The following is a 22,381-nucleotide window of genomic DNA, read 5'->3' on the forward strand; positions in this document are numbered from 1 at the left end:
ATCACCGAGCCGCGGGGAGGGGAAACTGCCGGAGGCGGAGGGTTACACACGTATTAATACAAGAACAATACACTTACGTAACATACTTTCTCGGCAAGCGGGCAAAATAAGCGCAAAGCTCAAGGACTCAATAAAAACGTTTAATTACACTTCGGAGACTTCATACAGTGCAACAGTGAATGTTCGCTGTTAATATTCACGAGTCCATTTTATCAAATGTTAACTGCATCTGCACTTTATTCCCCTCTCCTTAAATACTCCCATCAGGTTTCCCGTCTTGCCCAGTCTCCCGAAAGTTTCTTCCAATTTTGGCTACAGACCAATATATCAAAAATTCCAATTGGTCCAGATCCATGGTCCTGGGAAAATGGAAGCCCACTATCCCACCCCGACCAAGGCATTTTAACCAAACCCAATCCCTGTCCCTAAAATATTAGATGGGAAAGTAGGGGCCAGGGGTCCCTTTTAGTAAATGCCCATCATCCTTTAAAACTGTGTGTGTGACAGAGAGAGACAGACAGAGGAAACAGGTGAAAGACTGAAATACTGTACAATAAAATAAAACAGAAGAAAGAGTCTGGAGGAGTCTGGGATGGAAACAACCTAAGACATGAGAAGCAGGAGACTACCTCCTGTCCCTGATAATTTACCCACTTTGCAATGGTGGGGAAGGACTGAAGACAAGACTGTAGGGAGGGGAAGGTGCGGAGCTGAGAAAACCAACCTCCAAAGGTCTCACTAGGATGAGTTTAAAAAGAAAGGAGGGACCCCCGGCTTCTATTATGTTGGTGGTTCTTAGGGTAAAGGAGTGACTGAGAGGCAGGAAGATTCATGATCTGTGGGCCCAACCCTTTGGATGACCATTTGTGAATAGAAATTGGAGGACTCTTGACAAAGCGCAAGAAGGGACAGACAAAAATAAAAATAAGTGAAAGAGAAAATAACCCTCAAAGATAGAGCCCAAGATGGGCAGTGGTGGTGGTGAAGGTAGAGAATTCAGATTCTGATCTTGCCTGGGGGATAGAATGTGGGGCAGCCATAAGAAATATCAAGGCTTCAGGTAGCTAGCACCTTTCAAGTTGGCACCATGGCCTCTCCCAGGGGGTGGGACCAATAAGAAAGTTTGAAGGGTCATCCAAGCCAGATGTCTCAAGTAAAAGTGCAGGGTTTGATATGCCTTCTTCTCATTCCATTTACTGCACCTCTCCTCACCTGCAACACAAGCTTGGTAGAGGAGGTGTGTGTTGTGGGGGAAGGATGAGGCAGGGAAGGAGCACTCATCATCTAGCTCCTGAGAGCTTCAACAGATCACCTCGGCAGTATCAGGCTGGTAAATGCAGTGGTCCTGGTATTGGGTGAGTTCCTGACCCGCCCTTTACCCGCCTCCAAGCATCTCTCCAGAGGGTACCATGACCGGGATGACTCCTCAGATCAGAGACAAGAAAAACACAAACAGTTCCACATCTCAGAGACTCCCATTGTGAGACAACATCTGTTTCTGTGAGTCCAAGTGATTGGGGTATATATGTGTGTTATGACTGCCTGGGGCTGAGAACCTCCACTGCCCTCTCCTAGGTTTGGCTCAGCTGGTCGAGGGAGATGCACTAGGGCACACATATACTCCTGTCACTTTCCAAACCAACTACTCTCTAAACCAGACTTTTCAGGGTAGTGTTCCAAGTCCAGTGTGTCCCAGACAGTCTGATCTATTTAGAGCTGTGCCCACCACTGTAGTCATCCGGGCCAGGAGGAAAAAAACAGCTTATATATCCTGAGGCTGCTGGGACTGAAGGGACTGGGAGGGATAGATAACTGGGATTGAGGGAAAAGCTACATGATATTTTTCCACCTGTCTGAGGAAGGGGTGGGCTCTGAATGCAGGATTGGTGCTTTAGCAGGACTAAGACAGTAGCCTGGTTCACAGAAAAATACACACACAAAATAAAGTATCAACATTTCTCCCCAACCTAATAACTCTCCAAAGAGAGGATGAGTGCTCTGGAGAACCAGAGGTTTTTGCTGCTCCCACTCCCTGTGCAAAAGTGCCTGGCACCTTGCCCCCAGTGGCAGGGAAAAGCAGAGTAGTCTGGTGGGCAGCTCAGTCCCAAAATAAAAATAAGCAAGCCTAAGAGATGAAGCAGGAAAGGGCTGATGGCAACTGCTTGGAATCTGGGCTGAAAGCCCAAGAGGAAGAACCAGTGGTAGTAAGCAAGTTCTATGTGCAGCTCTTCTCAGGATCTCAGGGACACAGATGGAGGGGGAAGGCAGAGAAGGGTTGGCAGGGGATGGATGGAGTGGGATTGGCAGGGAGAGTGGATTTCCTTAGGGCAGGACAGTACCTGTACTGAATGAGTGAGCCCAGTTTGGCAAGAAAATTTTAAAATGAGAGCAGGGGATCCAGGCGTGGAGCCTCTTCAGCAAGAGCAGTTCAAAGTCTCTGTCCCTGACCCAGGGCTGGACTCGGTATCTGGTGGGGCACCTGAAGAGGGTGCTACCCTCTCCTCTCTGCCCCTGACTCAGAGTAGTGTGGGAAACAGCAGGCTTCTCTCCCCATCACTGGTTACCAGTGTCTTGAGTCCACCAGCTCAGGTCGGAGGCTGAGTTTCTTGAGGCTCTCGTAGCCCACCACAATGACAATGGTTGAGGGCGTGGCTGAGATGATTCTGGCGGAGAGGCCTTTCATGAGGCCCCAAGGCCCCTCTTCTGCCATCAGCTGTCGGAAGGTCAGGATGATGGAGTTCTTGCCCTCAACCTGGAAAAGTCAACGCATTGGAGGACGACGGTCTGCAGTCAAAGCCCCTCTACCCAATCTCCCTCTGCCTTAGGCTAAAGTGGAAAGAATTAGACTTGGGAATCAGAGGGCTGGACTCTGCTTCTGCGGGACAGTTCAGCACAGTGACTGAGTATGGGCTCTGGTGCCAGACTGCCTGGTATGAATTCTGCTCCACAATTTACTAACAGCATAATCTCAGGTACTTTACTTAACACTTTGCACCCCACTTTCCTCAAATATAAAATAGTAATGATAATACCTACCCTGTGTGGTTGTTCTACGAAGTAAACAAAAGAATACTTGTAAATGCTGAGAACGGTGCCTGGCAGACAGTAAGTATTCAATAAATGTTAGTTATAATTAATATCATTAGATAAACTACATAGTGATGAGTCTTTGGACCAAGTGCTTCTCTCTGGTCTCAGGGAGGCTGGATTAAATCACCTCTAAGGGCCTCTGCAGCTCTGTTACGGGCCAGGGTTCTTGGCCTTCCCGAAGCAATAGAAATTGACTAGAGGCCAGGCAAGAAATTCAGGCAAGGCTTTACTGGGGCCCTTGCTGCACAAGAGGGGAGCAAGAACAAACAAGAGCTTCCTTTGCTTGCTCACTCCCCAAAGGGAGGTAAGCTTGTTTCTTATATGGGGTGAGGGTAGGGGTGTGTCCAGGAGTCCGGCCAGAGGGGTGGCTTAGGTATTTTGCCGCCCCTTAGGTGGTGCTGTGTGCAGGGAGCATGCACAGTACCTTGCTTTTGCTCCCGGCACTTCAAAAGTGGCAGTTGGGTTTTTTGGTTTCTTTGTATGTTTTGGGTCCAGAATTTGCCCCAACTGGGCATGCACACAGTTGTTTTTAGTCCCATATAGTTTCTTTGTATTCCGTTGCTCAAGGAGAGGTGTGTCCATGTGCAAGCCCTGCAGCACTGCAGCAAAGGGGCCCAGGTCCCAGCCTGTCTCAGCTCTCTCTACCAGTGATTTTGATTCTGATCATCTCAATCCCTCTGAAGCCCCATGGCTAGAGTCCTCCCCCTCCAACCCTGTCATCTCCCACACACCCTGTGACCTGTCTTCCCTATCATACTGGAATCTTTTCTCTCTTTTTTCTTAATAGTCTTGCCCTCTTCTTCCCCCCCACGCCCATACCTGCCACCAAATTACACTTTTAGAGATTACCCCCTTCAGACCTTCAGCCAATGCAGGACAGACACACTCCTTGTTATACTTCCCTCTATTCACAAGGTGGTCCCATCTCTGACTAAGAACGTCTCCCCATTCCTCTCCGCCTCCTTTAGCGCCCTCCTCCACATTCTCCCTTTCCCTTCTTCCTCTGACCACCTGTACTCCCCTAATCCTCCACTTATCCACAGCCATGTCAAGGGCTTTTTTAGCTATGGCCCTGGTCCTCATATGTGCTGTCTCTTCCAGCCTGGGAACTCCTCAAAGTAAGGACCTGTCCTTTTCCTTGAATCTCCTCATGGAACACCCAGAACAAGGCTCAGGAGAGAATAAGGATGGAACCTATACACTTTATTATTTGCAAACCAATCAGATGCCACTCATTTTCAAACGTGTGGGTCGTGGAGGGGGCGCATACTTTCCTAGGGACCAATACACAGCTGACCCTCGAACAACACTTATATGCAGTATGTTTTTTTCCAGCAGTAACAAGTAACACTACAGTACTAATAAAATTTTTTAAATTTTTTTAAAATTTATTTATTTAAAATAAATAAATAAAATTTATTTATTTAAAATAAATAAATAAAATAAATATAATAACCGGGAAGACTTTACCATTGCTATTTAATCTTTATGGATTGCATATCTCTCTAAACATGTCAAGATATATTCCTGTTTCTCTAAAGTACACACTTGGTTAATTTAAGAATTCCATGCTTAAGCTAACATTAAATTTAAAGAGATTATTTTACTTCTCTGGAAATAAATCAAAATTGTACATAGGGGGCTTCCCTGGTGGCGCAGTGGTTGAGAGTCCGCCTGCCGATGCAGGGGACACGGGTTCGTGCCCCGGTCCGGGAAGATCCCACACACCACGGAGCGGCTAGGCCCGTGAGCCATGGCCACTGAGCCTGTGCGTCCGGAGCCTGTGCTCCACAACGGGAGAGGCCACAACAGTGAGAGGCCCGTGTACCGCAAAAAAAAAAAAAAATTGTACATAGGTAGCAGAGTTACTACATAAAAAATTGAATTTAAAATTGAACTGCCTGCTTATATTACCCACAATGTGTTTAAATATCTTTGACTATAATCTATACCAAAATGATTTAAGTAAAAATTCATTTTTATTTATACTTAAAAAACCCCAAAACACTACAGTACTATGCGATCTGTGGATGGCGAACCACAGATTCAGAGGGCCAAGTTATACTCAAATTTTCAACTATGCGGAGTGTCAGTGCTCCTAAACTCCATGTTGTTCAAGAGTCAACTGTACCTAGATTTACCAGCCATCTCCATCCCAACATCCTGGTATCAGGGAAGCTGACTTCACCTCCATCTGCTAAGGTTATTTTCCTTCCCTCTCCTTCTCACTGTAACTCAATGACCACACTCTCCTGGACAGCTGTCCTGTTAAGTTACCCAAATCAGATATTAAAATTCCCCCATTCTCTCCACCTAAAGCTTTTTAAAAAATATTTATTTATTTTATGATTATTTATTTATTTTCTTTTATTATTATTTATTTTTAAATTTTATTATTTATTTTTTTATTTTGGCTGCACTGGGTCTTAGTTGCAGCATGTGGGCTTCTTAGTTGTGGCATGCGGGCTTCTTAGTTGCAGCATGCATGCGGGATCTAATTCCCTGACCAAGGATCGAACCCAGGCCCCTGGCATTGGAAACGTGGAGTCTTACCCACTGGACCACCAGGGAAGTCCCTCCACCTAAAGCTTTATATAGCAAAACCTACCATGTGTATATTATACATTATCATTCAGATTCTATTTCCTTGGACTCAGGGCTGTGAAATTGTCATTAAGCTGACTAAAGACAGGGACTATAACTTCTGGACAACACCACCCAGGGCTTTGTCTGTGTTTGTGCTGAGTCCACACAGAACAATCTGTGAAACCTGTTCAAGGACAGTCATTTTCACTGTAGAGAGCACATAGCCAAGTGGAGAAGCTAGACAGACTTACGAAATTAACTAAAATCATATTTCTAATAACCACAAAGCTACAAGGTAAGGAAAAGGTGGTTGATAGGCTATGCTATTATGATGAAAGCCTAGAAGAAAGCAGTAAGAATTCCTAGAGGCATGGGCAAGGAAAGGAGTAGAGGCATGCAAGGTAGCAGACAGGATGACAGAAACATTCTAGGTGATTCAAAGTGCTCAGCTGGTTTCTGTAGACGGTAAGCATAACCACAAGGAAGAGGCTTGGATGACCAGGAGAAGGCTGGCTAGACTAGAGGGCCATGACACAAAGAGGTCAGGAAATATTGGAGGGCCTGAAGATCACACCTCTAATGGTTTATCTGGGAGGAGGGTAGGGGAGAAGACTGGTCTTACCTGTACTCGGGTTCGGATGACATCCATGGGATTGGTGAGGATGGAAGCAGTGGCTGCAGCCAGAGGCCCCGAGATGGCTTGAAAGACGATGTGAGGGCACTCCTTAGGGCAGAGGGACGAGAGCTGCTCTGGAATCAAGGGAAAGATAATGCCTCAAGACATGAGGTTCCACTCCACACGGCCCCAAACCTTTTCTACCAGTTGGCCCAATGATGACAAACCCTCCATCCTTAGCCACCTTAGACCCTATAACTCCCATCTTTGCTTCCATCTAAACCAACAACAAAAAAATTTTTTTAATAAATTTATTTTTGGCTGCACTGGGTCTTCGTTGCTGCACGCAGGCCTTCTCTAGTTGTGGCGAGTGGGGGCTACTCTTCGTTGCAGTGCGCGGGCTTATCATTGCGGTGGCTTCTCGTTGCGGAGCACGGGCTCTAGGCATGCAGGCTTCAGTAATTGTGGCACGTGGGCTCAGTAGTTGTGGCTCGTGGGCTCTAGAACGCAGGCTCAGTAGTTGTGGTGCACGGGCTTAGTTGCTCCGCAGCATGTGGGATCTTCCTGCACCAGGGCTCGAACCGGTGTGCCCTGCATTGGCAGGCGGATTCTTAACCACTGCGCCACCAGGGAAGCCCTGAACCAACAAAAATTTTTAAATCTCAGGCCCCTTCCAGAAGTCATTTTGCATAGGACAAAATTCCTCTGGAGAAGGGGATTTCAAAACCTCCTTGCTTGCTGACTCCTTTCAGAAATCACTCCTGATGTAAAACTCTTATGCTTATGCTCTACTTTTCACAACTCACTGGCTAGAAAAGCACACACCACATATTTTCTTATACATGCACTGGATAACTGGTAAGATACATTAAAAATTGGTAACACTAATTGTCTTTAAGGAAGGAAGCTGGGTGACTGTGGTAGGTGAGGAGTGTTTTCACTGCATACCCTTTCTTACCTTTTGAATTCTGAACCATATGAATGTTTTAAAAAATAAAAACAATTACAATTAAAAGAGAAAATCATATCCTACAGTGAGAACTTTTCTTCAGCCTATATCAAGAAAGGAAAATTGGATTTCCCTGGTGGCGCAGTGGTTAGGAATCCGCCTGCCAATACAAGGGACATGGGTTCGAGCCCTGGACAGGGAAGATCCCACATGCGGTGGAGCAAATAAGCCCGTGCGCCGCAACTACTGAGCCTGAGCTCTGGAGTCCGCAAACCACAACTACTGAGCCTGCGTGCCACAACTCTGCTGAAGCCCACGCGCCTAAAGCCTGTGCTCCGCAACAAGGGAAGCCACCGCAATGAGAAGCCGGCGCACCACAAGGAAGAGTAGCCCCCGCTCGCCCCAAATAGAGAAAGCCCGCGCGCAGCAACAAAGACCCAACACAGCCGAAAATAAATAAATAAATAAATTTTTAAAAAGAAAGGAAAATTCATTTTTCAAAATGCTGATGAAGAAGATGGAATAATACCCAGATTCACCCAATCCCAGTGTCACTAGGAAGTTCACCTGCAATTGAATTATTTTGCTTTTCCCTCTCTGAAGGTGAGAGACAAGAGTTCGTTCATTTATTAAACAAAGATTTATTGAGTGATTACCACGAGCCAGTCACTTTGGGTTCTAAAGATACAACAGTGAATAAAATAGCCTCAAATCCCTGCCCTTATGAAACTTACATTCTAGTGGGGGAAAACAGACAATAAATAAATAAAAAGCAAAATATACAACTATGTCAGACATGTTGTGTGCTAATTATAGAAAAAAATAGAGCAGGAAAAGGAGATAAGGAATGCCAAGGGCAGAAAGGGTAGAAGGTGAAGTCTAAGCAAAGCCCTAAAGGATAGTATAAGCCTTATAGATGTGTGGCGAGAACTTTCCAAGCAGAGGTAACATCCTATGCAAAGGCCCTGAGGCATGAGCATGCCTGAGGTCTTTGGCACCAAGGCCAGTATGCCTGCAGCCGAATGAATGAGGGAAAGAACAGTAGATGAAGTCTAAGAGGTAGGGCCCTGAAGCCACTGCATGGACTTTGGCTTTTACTCTGAGTGAGACTGGATGTAAAATAGATTTATCATCTCAAAGGTTCCCTCTCAGTTTTCTCTGTACAATTCAGTCACCATAATACCTTTAAGAATTTCTTCTTAAAAAAAAAAAAAAAAAAAAAAAAGAATTTCTTCTTGCGGGGAGGAGCAATATAGGGGTAGGGGATTAAGGGCTTCCCTGGTGGCGCAGTGGTTGCGAGTTCGCCTGCCGATGCAGGGAACACGGGTTCGTGCCTTGGTCCGGGAAGATCCCACATGCCGCGGAGCGGAGCGGCTGGGCCTGTGAGCCATGGCTGCTAAGCCTGCGGGTCCGGAGCCTGTGCTCCGCAACGGGAGAGGCCACAACAGTAAGAGGCCCGCATACCTCAAAAAAAAAAAAAAAAAAAAGAGGTACAAACAAGCTACAAGGATATACTATACAACACAGGGAATATAGCAAATATTTTGTAATAACTATAAATGGAGTATAACGTTTAAAAATTGTGAATCACTATATTGTACACCTGTAGTTTATAAACTATTATACATCAACTATACTTCGATTTAAAAATATATATATATATATTTTTTTTTCTTATGCTCCTAGTTTTGGTAATTTACGGCCAGGCAACTAAAGATTAGGAAACAAGTAGGATGGTGGAGGTTGGCAGGACAGAAGCGAGGGCTTCCAAGTCCGAAGGCATGACAGAATTCCTTAAGCCTTACCAGAACCACCTCTCCCCTGGATTTCTAATCACTTTCTTCCCCAGGGTCAGCATACAGAAAGAAACAAAGTGAACTGGTGGCTCTGCCTCAAGGGTGTCTTGTTGCTCCTGAGAAGAAAACATTTCACAACCACTGGAAGGCAGCATCTGGAAAACAAGGTGCTACAAAAGAAAACAGGGCTTCCCTGGTGGCGCAGTGGTTAAAAATCCACCTACCAGTGCAGGGGACACGGGTTCAAGCCCTGGTCTGGGAAGATCCCACACGCCACGGAGCAACTAAGCCTGTGCGCCACAACTACTAAGCCTGCGCTCTAGAGCCCATGAGCCACAACTACTGAGCCCACGCGCCTAGAGCCTGTGCTCCACAACCAGAGAAACCAATGCAATGAGAAGCCCACACACCACAAGAGTAGCCCCCACTCGCCGCAACCAGAGAAAAGACTGCATGCAGCAATGAAGACCCAACACAGCCAAAATAAATAAATAAATAAAATTTAAAAATAAATCAATTAAAAAAAAGAAAACAGGAAGAGCCCTCTTTCCAACTGGGTAAAGAAGTCTTCTTGGGACTTCCCTGGTGGCACAGTGGTTAAGAATCCACCTGCCAATGCAGGGACAGGGGTTCAATCCCTGGTCTGGGAAGATCCCACATGTTACAGAGCAACGAAGCCCGTGCACCACAGCTACTGAGCCTGTGCTCTAGTGTCTGCGAGCCACAACTACTGAAGCCTGTGTGCCACAACTACTGAAGGCTGTGTGCCACAACTACTGAAGCCTGCGCACCTAGAGCCCATGCTCCACAACATGATAAGCCACCGCAATGACAAGCCCACACACTGCAACGAAGAGTAGCCCCCTCTCACCACAACTAGAGAAAGCCCGCACGTAGCAACAAAGACTCAACACAGCCAAAAATTTACAAATTAATTAATTAATTATTTTTTTTAAAAAGAAGTCTTCTTTGCAAAGATGGCATGTACGCTGAGGCTTGAAGCATGAGAAGGACCCAGACACACAAACAACAGGGGAAAGGCTATTCCAGGCAGAAAGAACAGTATCTGCAAAGGCCTTGAGGTGAGAACAGAGCTTGGTGTGTCTCAGGAACTGAGAGAAGGGCAGTGAGAATGGACCAGAGTGAGTAAGGGCAGAGGAGCACAAGATGGGGCTGGAGAAGCAGACAGGGACCAGATCACATAGACCTGTATTGACCGTGAGAAGCATTAGATTTTATTGTAAATACCCATAAGGCAGCATTGGTAGATTTTAAGCAAAATGGAGTGACAAAAACCAGTCTACTCTCTCAACAAATAGTTACTGAGCACTTACAATTCACCAGGCCCTGAGACACACAGTGTCACAGAGTGTGGTACACAGTGGGTATTCAGTAAATGTTAGTTTCCACCCCCTTCCAAGAAACTTTCCAGTCAATTATATCAAAATAAAGCTGGGGGAAAAAAAGCATTAAGAAAAAAGAAGAACCTGTGCAAATAACAGAAGAGATAGGCACATACAAATAACATCAAGGCAAATGTTCTAACTGCCTTAAGAAAGACTGAAGCAAATGTCATGGGAGTTGGAAGGAGGGAAAGATCATTTCTGAGTTGAGAGATACATGGAGAGGATGGGAGAGGAGGCAATGAGTCATGATTTCACCAGGGTAAGTGGACCTGGAAGGCATCTAGCAGAGGGATATGAATACAGCAGAGGTGGGAGAGATGATGCATGGTGGAGGAACGGTGTGTGAACTGGCCTGGCTGCAGCATAGACTATACATAGGGAAACAGCAGGATGTTTCACTGAAAAGGGGAGGTGAAGCCAGGCTGAAGAGTTTGGATTTTACTGAGTAAGCAGTGGGAGCCACTGAACATCACAACCAGAGTTTAAAGTTAATCCATTAGGGGGACTTCTCTGGTGGCACAGTGGTTAAGAATACACCTGCCAATGCAGGGGACACGGGTTCAAGCCCTGGTCCGGTAAGATCCCACATGCCGTGGAGCAACTTAAGCCCGTGCGCCACAACTACTAAGCCTGTGTTATAGAGCCCACGAGCCACAACTACTGAAGCCCTCGCGCCTACAGCCCGTGCCCTGAAACAAGAGAAGCCACCACAATGAGAAGCCCGCGCACCGCAATGAAGAATAGCCCCCGCTCACCACAACAAGAGAAAGCCCACACGGAGCAGCGAAGACCCAAAGCAGCCAAAAATAAATAAATTAATAAAATTTTAAAAATAAATAAATAAAGTTAATCCATTAGGGACTTGTGTGTAGATAGGAAGGAAGAGACTTAGAACAGCTAGAAGGCTGATGCAATAGTCCAAGAGGGTAGGTACAGAGAATGGTTTTCAGGAAAGGCAGTGGGAATGGAGAGAAAGTTGGACAAGACATTCCAGTGTCACTAGGACTAGATGTGGGGACAAGGACAAGGGGCCAAGCACTATGCCCAAGGCCTCAGTTTCAGTGATTTGGAGAATAACATGGCCACTGACACGTGAAAGTAAGTCAGAAGAGAAAGCCAGCTTGGGATGAAAAATGGTTAATTGAAACAAATTTCAGATGTAAGTGCATGCCTCCAGGTCAAAAGGTCCAACAGCCAGGATGTCTGTCCAGAGCTCTGGACACGTAAGTTTGGGAACAGAAATAGAAATTTTGGACATATTAGAAAAGGACAACTCTAATTGTAAATGAAATCAAATGAGGAGAGAGGGGTGAGGACAGACTCCAGAGAAAATTCTCACGTTTCCTAGGAAGGTTCTCTAACATTAAGATTGCCAGCATCCATTCCCAAAGAATCTGATACAAAGGGTCGAGATGGAGCCCATGTATCTGAATTTTACCAAATACTCCAGAGGAAAGACTGTGTTAAACAGAAGAAGAGACAGAGCTACCAAAAAAAAAAAAAGTACCATTAGAAAAATAGGAGAGGGACTTCCCTGGTGGTCCAGTGGTAAAGAATCCACCTTACAATGCAGGGGACACAGGTTCGATCCCTGGTCAGGGAACTAAGATCCCACATGCCACGGGGCAATGAAAAGCCCACACACCGCAGTAAAGAGTAGCCCCCGCTTGCCGCAGCTAGAGAAAGCCCGTGCGCAGCAACGAAGACCCAACGCAGCCAAAAATAAATAAATAAAATAAATAATTTTTTTAAAAAAAGAAAAAAAAATAGTAAGGAAAGGCATCCAATTCAAAAGCTATTACCCATTGCTCCACTGCTTTCACCTTTAAATCCTATGGATTTTGTCCCTCCCCACCTTATGATTCTCTGCCAATATTCCACTAAACTGAGTTGATCCTGATTCATCGAGAACATACGCTATGTCCTACAGTCATATACTTTACTTGTCTGATTCCCTCCACTATAATATTAGCTCCTTGAAGGGAAGAACCATGTCTTACTCATCTCTGAATCCTCCTGGATTCAACATGCACAGAGCAAAAGCATCTCTGTCCATTAGTAACCATCCTCCACCCCCACCCTCCTGGCCCCTGCTTACCTGCATAGAAGTGGTAGAAGGGCCACCAGACAGCACTGTTTGGGATGTAAGTAAGCAGCGAAGCCACATAGCCCCGGTAGAAGCCACGAAGTCCATCAGCCCGCAGGATCTGCCTGATGATGTCCTTGGTTTGGCCAAAGGCAACTACCCCTTGTCCCTCTGGATTCCCTCGCACTTGGAAGCGGCCCGTTTTCTCACCCTTGCGCTGCATCATCAGGTGCTGGGAGACCACATCAATGGGCACTGTGATGCTCTGAGCCACGAGAGAGGCCGAGCCACCGGCCACCAGTGATTTGACTGTGTTGCTCTGGCTGTAGTCAGCTACAAACTTCCGGGTGAGCTCATAAGTAGTAACATAGCACTGGCCAGATATGAGGGTGAAGGTGTTGACCAGGAACCCCCGGTAGAGGCCAGTCACACCATCTGCCCGTAGGATCTTGATGAAGGCATCAAAGGTCCCATGGTAGAGGCTCTTGCCTTTCTGAACCTGCAAGCGAGTGCGGATGAGGGTGAATGGGTAGACACTGACACGGATCATCATTGTCATTGCCACACCAAACACGTAGAACTTCTTCTTGTCCAGGTGTTCCCACTCGATGATCTGGATGTTACGTTTGTCCTCCATTGTGTCTGGAGACCTGGGGATTTGAGCAGGGTGGAGGGAATGTGAAGGAGATCAGAATTTGCACTTTCCCCTCCTGGATGGGCTCTGAAACCCCATTCTCAGGCTTCAGCTCCTGGGGTACTCACTTCTCCAAAGTTTAGACTTCACCCAGTCTGGCTCTGCCAACCCCTGCCTGATTCTTCCTTCATGGATCGGGATAGTGCCCTCTTCTCTCTCCTTTACCAGTCTGTCCCAATTCAGGACCCCTCTTCTGAAAATTGTTTCTCACCTCAGTGACTCCCGTGGGCCCACTCCCACCTCAGCTCCCTACCCCCAGCTTATCAGATCAGCTATTCTGGTCTCTCTGCCTCTGGCCAGGCCCTGGTGTCATGGCCCAGTCTCCTTTTCCTTCTCTAGCTCACCCAGACAGCTCAGGATGCTGTGGGCAAACCAACCACATGGCCTTTAAGTGGGCTAATGGGGATGTCACTAAGTGACATTCTGGAGGTTCCTAAAGGCTAAAGGGAAGTGCTCCATTTCTGACACTCCTGGGCCTACTGAGGAGACATGGCCTTCAGCCTTGGGCCTTTGAGCCTCAGCAGGGTGCCTCTTTTACCACCATTTACCAGCTGACTCACCTCACTTTATTTCTGGTTTCCCGTGCTGGCCCCTCTGAGCTCCTCCTGACCCACATTCACTACACTTACACCTTCTCCAGTCTGCATTAGAAGAAAGTGCGAGGAAGAAGGCAAGTGGGGCTTTCACTCCACAGGCACCCCCCCACACACACCTCCCTTCCTTCTAATGAAAGGAGTTAGAAATTTAGGAACAAGCCAAAGGTCAGAGTCCTCTTTGGTTATTAGATAACTCACTCTAGAGAAAGAAGAGAACCACCTGAGAGCTAAGCAGTTTCCCTGAAAAGTCTTAACTACAGGGTAGAGAACATGCTTGGCCTCTTTCATCCCCAAGCATATAAATAATAACCTCAGCCCCTAGGTAGTGAAGGGAGATTCAAGTGACAGAAAAGATATAGAGACTCTGCTTTTGAGAAACTCAGTCTCTTCAAAGAGACACAGTATCCCTCTGGGGAACAGATATAAGACACAGAGATAAAGAAACCAGGGCAAATTAATGTACATGTGGCCCTCATGTTAAGTGTATCCACTGACTAAAGTTTCAAACAAAACTAATAAGGTTACAACTGTAATAACTGTATAAAATCAGGAGCTTTCAACTTAAGAAATGTCAAATGAGGGGCTTCCTTGGTGTCGCAGTGGTTAAGAATCTGCCTGCCAATGCAGGGGACATGGGTTCGAGCCCTGGTCCAGGAAGATCCCACATGCCACAGAGCAGCTAAGCCTGTGTGCCACAACTACCAAGCCTGTGCACCACAACTACTGAGCCCGCATGCCGCAACTACTGAAGCCCGCGCGCCTAGTGCCTGTGCTCCACAACAAGAGAAGCCACCACAATGAGAAGCCCGTGCACCGCAACGAAGTGTAGCCCCCGCTCACTGCAACTAGAGAAAGCCCGCATGCAGCAACGAAGACCCAACATAGCCAAAAATAAATTAAATTAATTAAATTAATTTAAAAAAAAAAAGAAAGAAAGAATCCACCTGCCAATGCAGGGGACCTGGGTTCAAGCCCTGGTCCGGGAAGATCCCACATGCCACAGAGCAACTAAGCCCGTGCGCCACAACTACTGAGCCTGTGCTCTAGAGCCCTTGAGCCACAACTACTGAAGCCCGTGTGTCACAACTACTGAAGCCCATGTGCCTAGAGCCTGTGCTCTGCAACAAGAGAAGCCACCACAATGGGAAGCCCGCGCACCGCAACAAAGAGTAGCCCCCACTCTCAGCAACTAGAGAAAACCGGCGTGCAGCAGTGAAGACCCAATGCAGCCAAAAATTAAATAAATGAATAAATAATTAAAAAAAAAAAAAGAAATGTCAAATGAGAGGACATCATATATTGGACATACACATAGTGACAATGTAATGTGCTCCTGTGTAGGATACTGGACATTTTCAGCCAGAAGGGTAAAGTGAGAAGTTAAAGTCCAGGAAGCAGGAAATCAGGGCCTCCCTAAGCTCTGAGAGAAATCCTTAAGGGATGGGAAAGGAGGTGGCCACATCAAAAGGACAACTCTAGAGAGGTGAAGTGTTCTACACAGGCAGTCCCAGCACCAAAGCCTTGACAAATCTCATGTCAAGTGTATAACCAGAGTTCATCCTCAACCACCTTCCCCAACCAAAGGTCCCAACCAGCCTAAGCAGCTTCTTGGTTTACCATATAAGTCAGTGGGGAAGCAAGGTTAGCTTTTTGGAATTTCCTGAGCTGGACTGCATCACTTTCATTAAAGTATAAGATACCTGCAGTGCAAAGTGAGTACATGTGAGCTGAGGGAAAACCTCATGTGTGGGTGAGGCACATGTAACCAAGACAGGCTTCCTGGAGGAGGACAAAGCAGCTTGAATGGAGGAATACATGTGGACAGTGAAAGGGAGAAAACAATGGCTTGAAACAACTGGGTTGACCAGAACAGAGAATCTAGGCCATGGGAAATGAGCTAGAGATGGGGTTCTAGGAGGAGAACCCCTGGAACACTGATGTGCCACCTGCTGTGGGCAAAAGCGGCCCTTCCTCCAGCCTCAGCCCAGGACACCCATCAAGTCCAGTGCGGCAAACTTCTCCTTTAAGGCCCTTCAAGAGAAAGGGATCACTGTATCACTAACAAACAGGGTGTTTGGCATCCAGGGTCCCAAGGTTATGTGTCCATTTCCACTGAGAGAGGAGGAGAAGAGAGAGAGACAATAGGATTTACTGAACACCTATTACCTCAAGTAATCCTTACAACTTAACCTCTACACAGTTAAGACACTTCTGCTACATGAGGAAATTGAGGTACAACAAATAGGTTAAAAGGAACAAGCCCAAGGTCACACAGCTGGTTAGCGGAGGCAGGATATGAGCCAAGTTTGCTCCTCTACGCCATCATGCCCTCTAATTCATGGGAGATGAGGAGTTCCAGCACAAATCACTCTGTTCGGTATAAAGCCAGGCCATTCCCACCCTTGGGAGGCAGAATTAATGCCCTCATGACTGCCAGTCACCCAAGGGTTAAGCATAAGCTCCTGGCAGCAGATGCCCAGGGATTTCTCTCCGCTTTATTCCATTGAAACCAAGAGCTGCCTCTGCTTTCCCAGCGTGCTTGTGGAGTGACTGAGCTGAGTGGCTGGGTAGGCCTGTTGTCATCACAGGACAAATACGGCAGGGCTCAAGCAAGGACTCCTGCCCAGCTCATGGATACTGTGTGCTGAGCAGGGCAGAGAGCCAGAGCCACGAAGGACTCTGTTCTAGGACCTGGTTTTGTGGGCACCGTCTCAACTTATCAAACTGAATGACAGAGTGCCAACAACTCCTGATGAGAAATCCTACAGCAGCACCCAGCGCCCCATTTCCCCACTTTCCTCCATCTCTCACATGTGCCAGTCTATTTTAAATTCCCAGAAAGAAGGGAGGACTCTCCACGGCCAAAGCAGGTAATTTCTATCATTACCATGGTGACAGAAGAAGCCACTAAGGGTCATGCCACAGAGGGCTGAGCCTCTACAGTTGAAGGGGAAGGCACTGCACCCACCCCCTCTATCCCTTTGAAAGGTGGGTTGCTCCTAAAAGTTGGGATCTCAACCTGCTCCTTGTTATTTAACCTCCAAACTTCCCGCTGAAATATCAAAACCAGTTCCTTGTGTTTCACCCTCTGGAAAATCCTCCATGCAGATACCTGTATGCTCACTTCCTTCAGCCTTCCTTTCTTCCAATTCAATCAGCCCAGCTTCTTTATGGCTCTTTCCCAGATCCTTATTTGTGTTCATGGCTCCAATTCTGAATTTTCCCCCATCTTTTAACACAGCTTAGACACAAAGGTTAAAGTGCTTCATATGGAGACCCAACAGATGACCCAGGATGTCCTGAAATCATCAAATGAGATGTCAGAGGCAGAACCCCCACTGCTGAGCCCATCAGAGGAAAGGGACAAACTGGCCCAAGTAGGTATACCTCCTTCTCCACTTCCCTTCTCCCTGTACCAGAAAAACCACACCAGACTGTTCACTAGGTTCTGAAATAAGATCCTGGTTCAGGACAAGGCAGTGTCACCTGGAATGTAAGGTCATTTGATGAAAAGAACACTAGTAGTCAGGAGATCCAAGTCTGAGTTCCACTTCCATTACCTACTAGTAGGATTGGAACCAAGTCACTTCTTTGAAATTCAGTTTCCTCATCTGTGAAATGGGGCTAGTAAAGCCTGCCATAGCTATGTCACTGTGGTGCAACTCTCATGAGCTAATGTGTGAAAGCACTTTGTTAACAGCAAAGCACTTCTACCATTTCAGAAAGCTCTACTGGGCAGTGCTGCTCTAAATCTTTGCTACTCAGAGTGGTGCACAGACCAGCAGCATGGGCATAATCTGGGAGCTTGTTAGAAATACAGAATTTCAGGATGCTCCATAGGCCTGCTGAATAAGAACCAACATGCTCACAAGATCTCTGGGTGGTTAATACATATATCAGAGTTTGGAAAGTATTGCCTTAAATATTAAGGATTGTCAGTATTATAACAATGATAACAACTACTCTAGGAGTCCAGACCATTATGACTAGGTTAGGAGCCCTCTGACTCCATCCTGACTTGTCACCAGGACTGGGCTCAGTGATGACTTCTAGACTTATTCAAATCTTTTCAGTCAACAACCCCCCCCCCCGGCAAGTCAAATAGCCACCTACAACTCCTGACAAGACATCCGTGGGGTTTGGTCCCCACTTCTGTGCTGGAAACATCTTTGCTTCTTACTTCTGTTCCTCTGTACTTCTTACTGCAACTGCATCAAGGCTTTGCATCCTGGGAGCTATCTACCACATGAATGTGAATATATTTACATGCTTGCCCACCTGTCCTAATGAACATGCATTTCCTTAGGGAAGTTCCCTGGCATGCCTCCAACCTCTCCCTTCAAGACAACCTCCCCTCTGGGGCATGAAGCGATTTCCATCCAGCCTTCCTTCGGTCTTCCATAGGTGCCCACGTGATCCCTCATGACAGACACCACATGACAGTCCTCTTCACCTACTCCACATGACACCCCCTTTAAGCTGCTTCTGTCCTGGCCCCCGAGATGCCGCCTCGCCATGCCTCTCGCCATGCTTCTTTCGCTGTCAGCGAAACTCATGCTCCTCCGACAGGAAAAGATGACTCGTTGGAGTCGCCCCTCATTCCCCAAACTGCGTGGTGGGCTCCCACTGAATTGCAGCCGGCCACTTCAGGCACCCGCTGCCTCCCTGACAGGTCCAGGTCCTCGGAGACCTTAGTCCTCTGGCACCCCAAGTCGGTGGTTTCTTACTTTCTCACATCAGGGCGGTTCCGCCCCGTCTGAGGTGAACTCCAAGCGCGGATCTCTAGGCCGCAGCTCCCACTCTATCCTCTGTTTCGGGCGACTGATGGCCTGCGGTCGCATCTTCCTCCATCTCGACCGGGCTCCTGGTACTGACGGAACCGGAAATTGGGACTTTGTCACTCCCGCCCCCTACGGGGGGCGGGGATGAACGGTGTGCAACTCCACCAATGGCGTTCTGAGCCTTTAGCCTCTCGCCCCGCCCCCGCAGCAAGGGTGGAAGGTCCTGGGAACCATCTTGAATGCGGGCAGAGGCCACGCCTTCATTGGCTTCGACATGCCCTTAGCTCTACAGCGCATGCGTTGTCTTTCTAATTCTTGGAAATTTAAAGTCACCCGGCGCTTCTTGAAGATCTTGTTCTAAATGGGTCACCTTGTGTTTCCGATCTATTGGAATCCTTAAATTCAAATCTAATCTGTAAATTTTTGTGTAATTTTTCTCATCTACAGAGCCAAAACAGGCCAGTGTGCAGCAGGAAGGACTAAGTTTAGACAACCAATTTTAAGGTTTGGGAACTCAAAAAACTGCAGGAATAGGGAACATCCTGGAGGTGGAGTGGTCTCTTCCAGCTCTAAAACTATTTGCTTATGCATGGATTTAAAAGAAGAGGCAGAGCCTTTTAAATAAGGGACTGGGAGGCTGGGGGTGGAGATTCATTTCAAAATAGATATTTCTACAACTCAACAACAAAAAGACAAACAATCCAATTTTTTTAAATGGGCAAAGGACTTGAATAGATGTTTCTTCAAAAAAATGACCAAAAAGCACATGAAAAGATGTTCAATATAATTAGGGAAAAACAAATCAAAACCATGAGATCCCACTTCACACCCACGAGGATGACTAAAATTAAAGCAAGCAAGCAAGCAAACAAGAACCTAGAAAGTAACAAGTGTTAGCAAGGATGTGGAAAAATTGGAACCCTCAGACATTGCTGGTGGGAATGTACAATGGTGCAGCTGCTGTGGGAACAGTTTGGTTGTTCCTCAGTATGTTAAGCAAAATTACTATATGACCAAGCAATTTCGCTCTGAATATATACCTAAAAGAGTTGAAAACAAGTGTTCAAACAAAAACTTGTACACAAATGTTCACAGCAGCAGTCTTCTTCACTATAGCCAAAAAGTAGAAACAAACGGTGGTATACCCATACAATGGGATATTACACAGTGAATAAAAAAAAAAAAAAAAAGGAATGAAATATAGATACATACTATGATGTGGATAAATTTTGAAACCATTATGCTAAGTGAAATAAGCCAAACACAACAGTCACATATTGTGTAATTCCATTTAGATGAAATATGCAGAACAGACAAATCTATACAGACAAAAAGCAGGTAAGTGGATTAGTGGTTGCCAAGGACTGGGGGGAGGAAGAGTGGGGAGTGACTGCTTAATTAGTACAGAGTGTCCGTTTGGAGTGATGAAAGTGTTCTGGACCTAGATAGTGGTGATGATTGTACAGCACTATGAATGGCTAAATATCACTAATAGTAAATTTTATGTTATGGGATTTTACTACAATTAAAGAATTTGATACCTCTAGGAAAGGTCCCTCCTGAACAACAGATTTGTACTGACAATTGCCTCAAAATATCTAGTGGACATTTCAAGCTTAGTGTGAAAGTTAGTTTTATGTCAATCTGGCTAGGGCTATAGTAACTAGTTATTCACTAATAGGTGTTGCTGTGAAGGTATTTTGTAGGTGTGGTTAACATCCACAATCAGCTGACTTTAGGTAAAGATTACCTTGATAATGTGGGTGGGCCTCATCCAGTTAGTTGAAAGGCCTTTGGAGCAACACTAAGGTTTCTCTGGGAAGAAATTCTGCATCAAGACTTCAGTATGGGGCTTCCCTGGTGGCGCAGTGGTTAAGAATCCGCCTGCCAATGCAGGAGACATGTGTTCGAGCCCTGGTCTGGGAACATCCCACATGCTGAAGCAACTAAGCCCGTGCGCCACAATTACTGAGCCTGCACTCTAGAGCCCACAAGCCTCAACTACTGAGCCCACATACCACAACTACTGAAGCCTGTGTGCCTAGAGCCCGTGCTCCGCAACAAGAGAAGCCACGACAATGAGAAGCCTGCGCACCGCAACGAAGAGTAGCCCCTGCTTGCAGCAACAAAGACACAACACAGCCAATAAATTAATTAATTAATTAATTAAAAAAAAAAGACTTCAGCATGACCAGTGTGGGGGGAGAGATAAATTAGGAGTTTGGGATTAACACTGCTATGTAGAAAATAGATAAACAACAAGGACCTACTGAATAGCACAGGGAACTATATTCAATTATCTTATAATAACCTACAATGGAAAAGAATCTGAAAAAGAATATATATATATATATATATATATGAATCACTTTGCTGTACGCCTGAAACTAACACAACATTGTAAATTAACTATATTTCAATTTTTAAATGGCAAAAAATAATAAATAGGGCTTCCCTGGTGGCGCAGTGGTTAAGAATCCACCTGCCAATGCAGGGGACACGGGTTCGAGCCCTAGCCTGAGAACATCTCACATGCCGCAGAGCAACTAATCCCGTGCGCCACAACTACTGAGTCTGCGCTCTAGAGCCTCCGAGCCACAACTACTGAGCCCGCGTGCCACAACTACTGAAGCTCGCACGCCTAGAACCCGTGCTCCACAACGAGAGAAGCCACAGCAATGAGAAGCCTGTGCGGTGTAACCAAGAGTAGCCCCCACTCGCCACAACTAGAGAAAGCCCGTGCGCAGCAAAGAAGACCCAATGAAGACAAAAATAAATAAATAAATAATAAATAAATAAAGACGGCAGCATCAACGCCAATGTTCATAACAGCATTATTTACAATAGTCAAGACATGGAAGCAACCTAAATATCCATCAACAGAAGAATGGATAAAGAAGATGTGGTACATGCATACAATGGAATACTACTCAGCCAGGGAAAAATATACATTTTATATATATAAATAATATATTATATATATATATCCCAATGGTTCTGTTTCTCTTCTCTGAAGAATCCTGACTGATACTTAGCATGTCAGAAATGGAACTCTTGTTCTTCCCTGAAATCTGACCTACCTGCTCTCTTATTCATCTCAATTCATTGGCAACGCCATCCTTTTGGCTGCCCAGACTGAAAATCCCGGAGCCATCCTTTTCTTTTTTATTTATCTTATTTATTAAAAAAATTTTTAACCAATTTTTTAAGTTGAAGTATCGTTAATTTACAATGTTGTGTTAGTTTCAGGTGTACAGCAAAGTGATTCAGATAACTATATATACATATATTCTTTTTCAGATTCTTTTCCATTATAGGTTGTTACAAGATATTGAGTATAGTTCCTGGAGCCATCCTTAAAGGTTCTCTTTTTCTCATATATCACATGCAATCCATCATCAGATACCATTGGCTTTATCTTAAAAATATGTCCAAACTTACAGACTGGGAGAAAATACTTGAAAACGATGCAACGGACAAGGACTTACCTTCTAAAATATACAAACAGCTCACACAACTCAATAACAAAAAACAAACAACCTGGACTTCCCTGGTGGTGCAGTGGTTAAGAATCCGCCTGCCAATGCAGGGGACATGGGTTCTATCCAGTCTGGGAACATCCCACATGCCATGGAGTAACTAAGCCCATGCACCACAGCTACTGAGCCTGTACTCTACAGCCCGCGAGCCACAACTACTGAAGCCTGCGCACCTAGAGCCCATGCTCTGCAACAAGAGAAGCTACCACAATGAGAAGCCCGCGCACTGCAACGAAGAGTAG

At 45.9% G+C, this 22,381-nt stretch overlaps 1 protein-coding gene across 5 annotated transcripts; it reads right to left on the reverse strand.

Moving 5' to 3' along the window:
- Positions 1-124: 124 nt before the first annotated feature.
- On the reverse strand, positions 125-18,690 carry SLC25A44 (solute carrier family 25 member 44). Of its 5 annotated transcripts, none has more exons than XM_029228198.1 (5): positions 18,547-18,680; positions 16,932-17,118; positions 12,542-13,179; positions 6,299-6,426; positions 125-2,752 (listed from the first exon to the last, which is right to left on the reverse strand). In XM_029228198.1, exons 3-5 carry the CDS (start codon positions 13,164-13,166, stop codon positions 2,561-2,563), a joined length of 945 nt encoding a protein of 314 aa, XP_029084031.1. In that variant the 5' UTR covers positions 13,167-13,179; positions 16,932-17,118; positions 18,547-18,680; the 3' UTR covers positions 125-2,560. The 5 variants fall into 5 exon arrangements, with proteins under 5 accessions (XP_029084031.1, XP_029084030.1, XP_029084032.1 ...); XM_029228197.1 differs by having other exon boundaries at positions 18,098-18,670; XM_029228199.1 differs by lacking the exon at positions 16,932-17,118 and having other exon boundaries at positions 18,547-18,690.
- Between the last annotated feature and the right edge of the window lie 3,691 nt (positions 18,691-22,381).

Source organism: Monodon monoceros, unplaced genomic scaffold (assembly GCF_005190385.1).
Source record: "Monodon monoceros isolate NGI ecotype Baffin Bay Population unplaced genomic scaffold, NGI_Narwhal_1 Super_Scaffold_18, whole genome shotgun sequence".
In the NCBI taxonomy this organism is placed as follows: Eukaryota; Metazoa; Chordata; class Mammalia; order Artiodactyla; family Monodontidae; genus Monodon; species Monodon monoceros.

Coding starts and splice junctions, on each gene's coding strand:
- SLC25A44 (XM_029228196.1), bottom strand. CDS start 13,839: ATGTGGGTCAGGAGGAGCTCAGAGGGGCCAGCACGGGAAACCAGAAAT. Junction 6,427..12,541: donor CTTCTACCACTTCTATGCAG/GTAAGCAGGGGC, acceptor CCTTGATTCCAG/AGCAGCTCTCGTCCCTCTGC. Junction 2,753..6,298: donor TCATCCGAACCCGAGTACAG/GTAAGACCAGTC, acceptor TGACTTTTCCAG/GTTGAGGGCAAGAACTCCAT.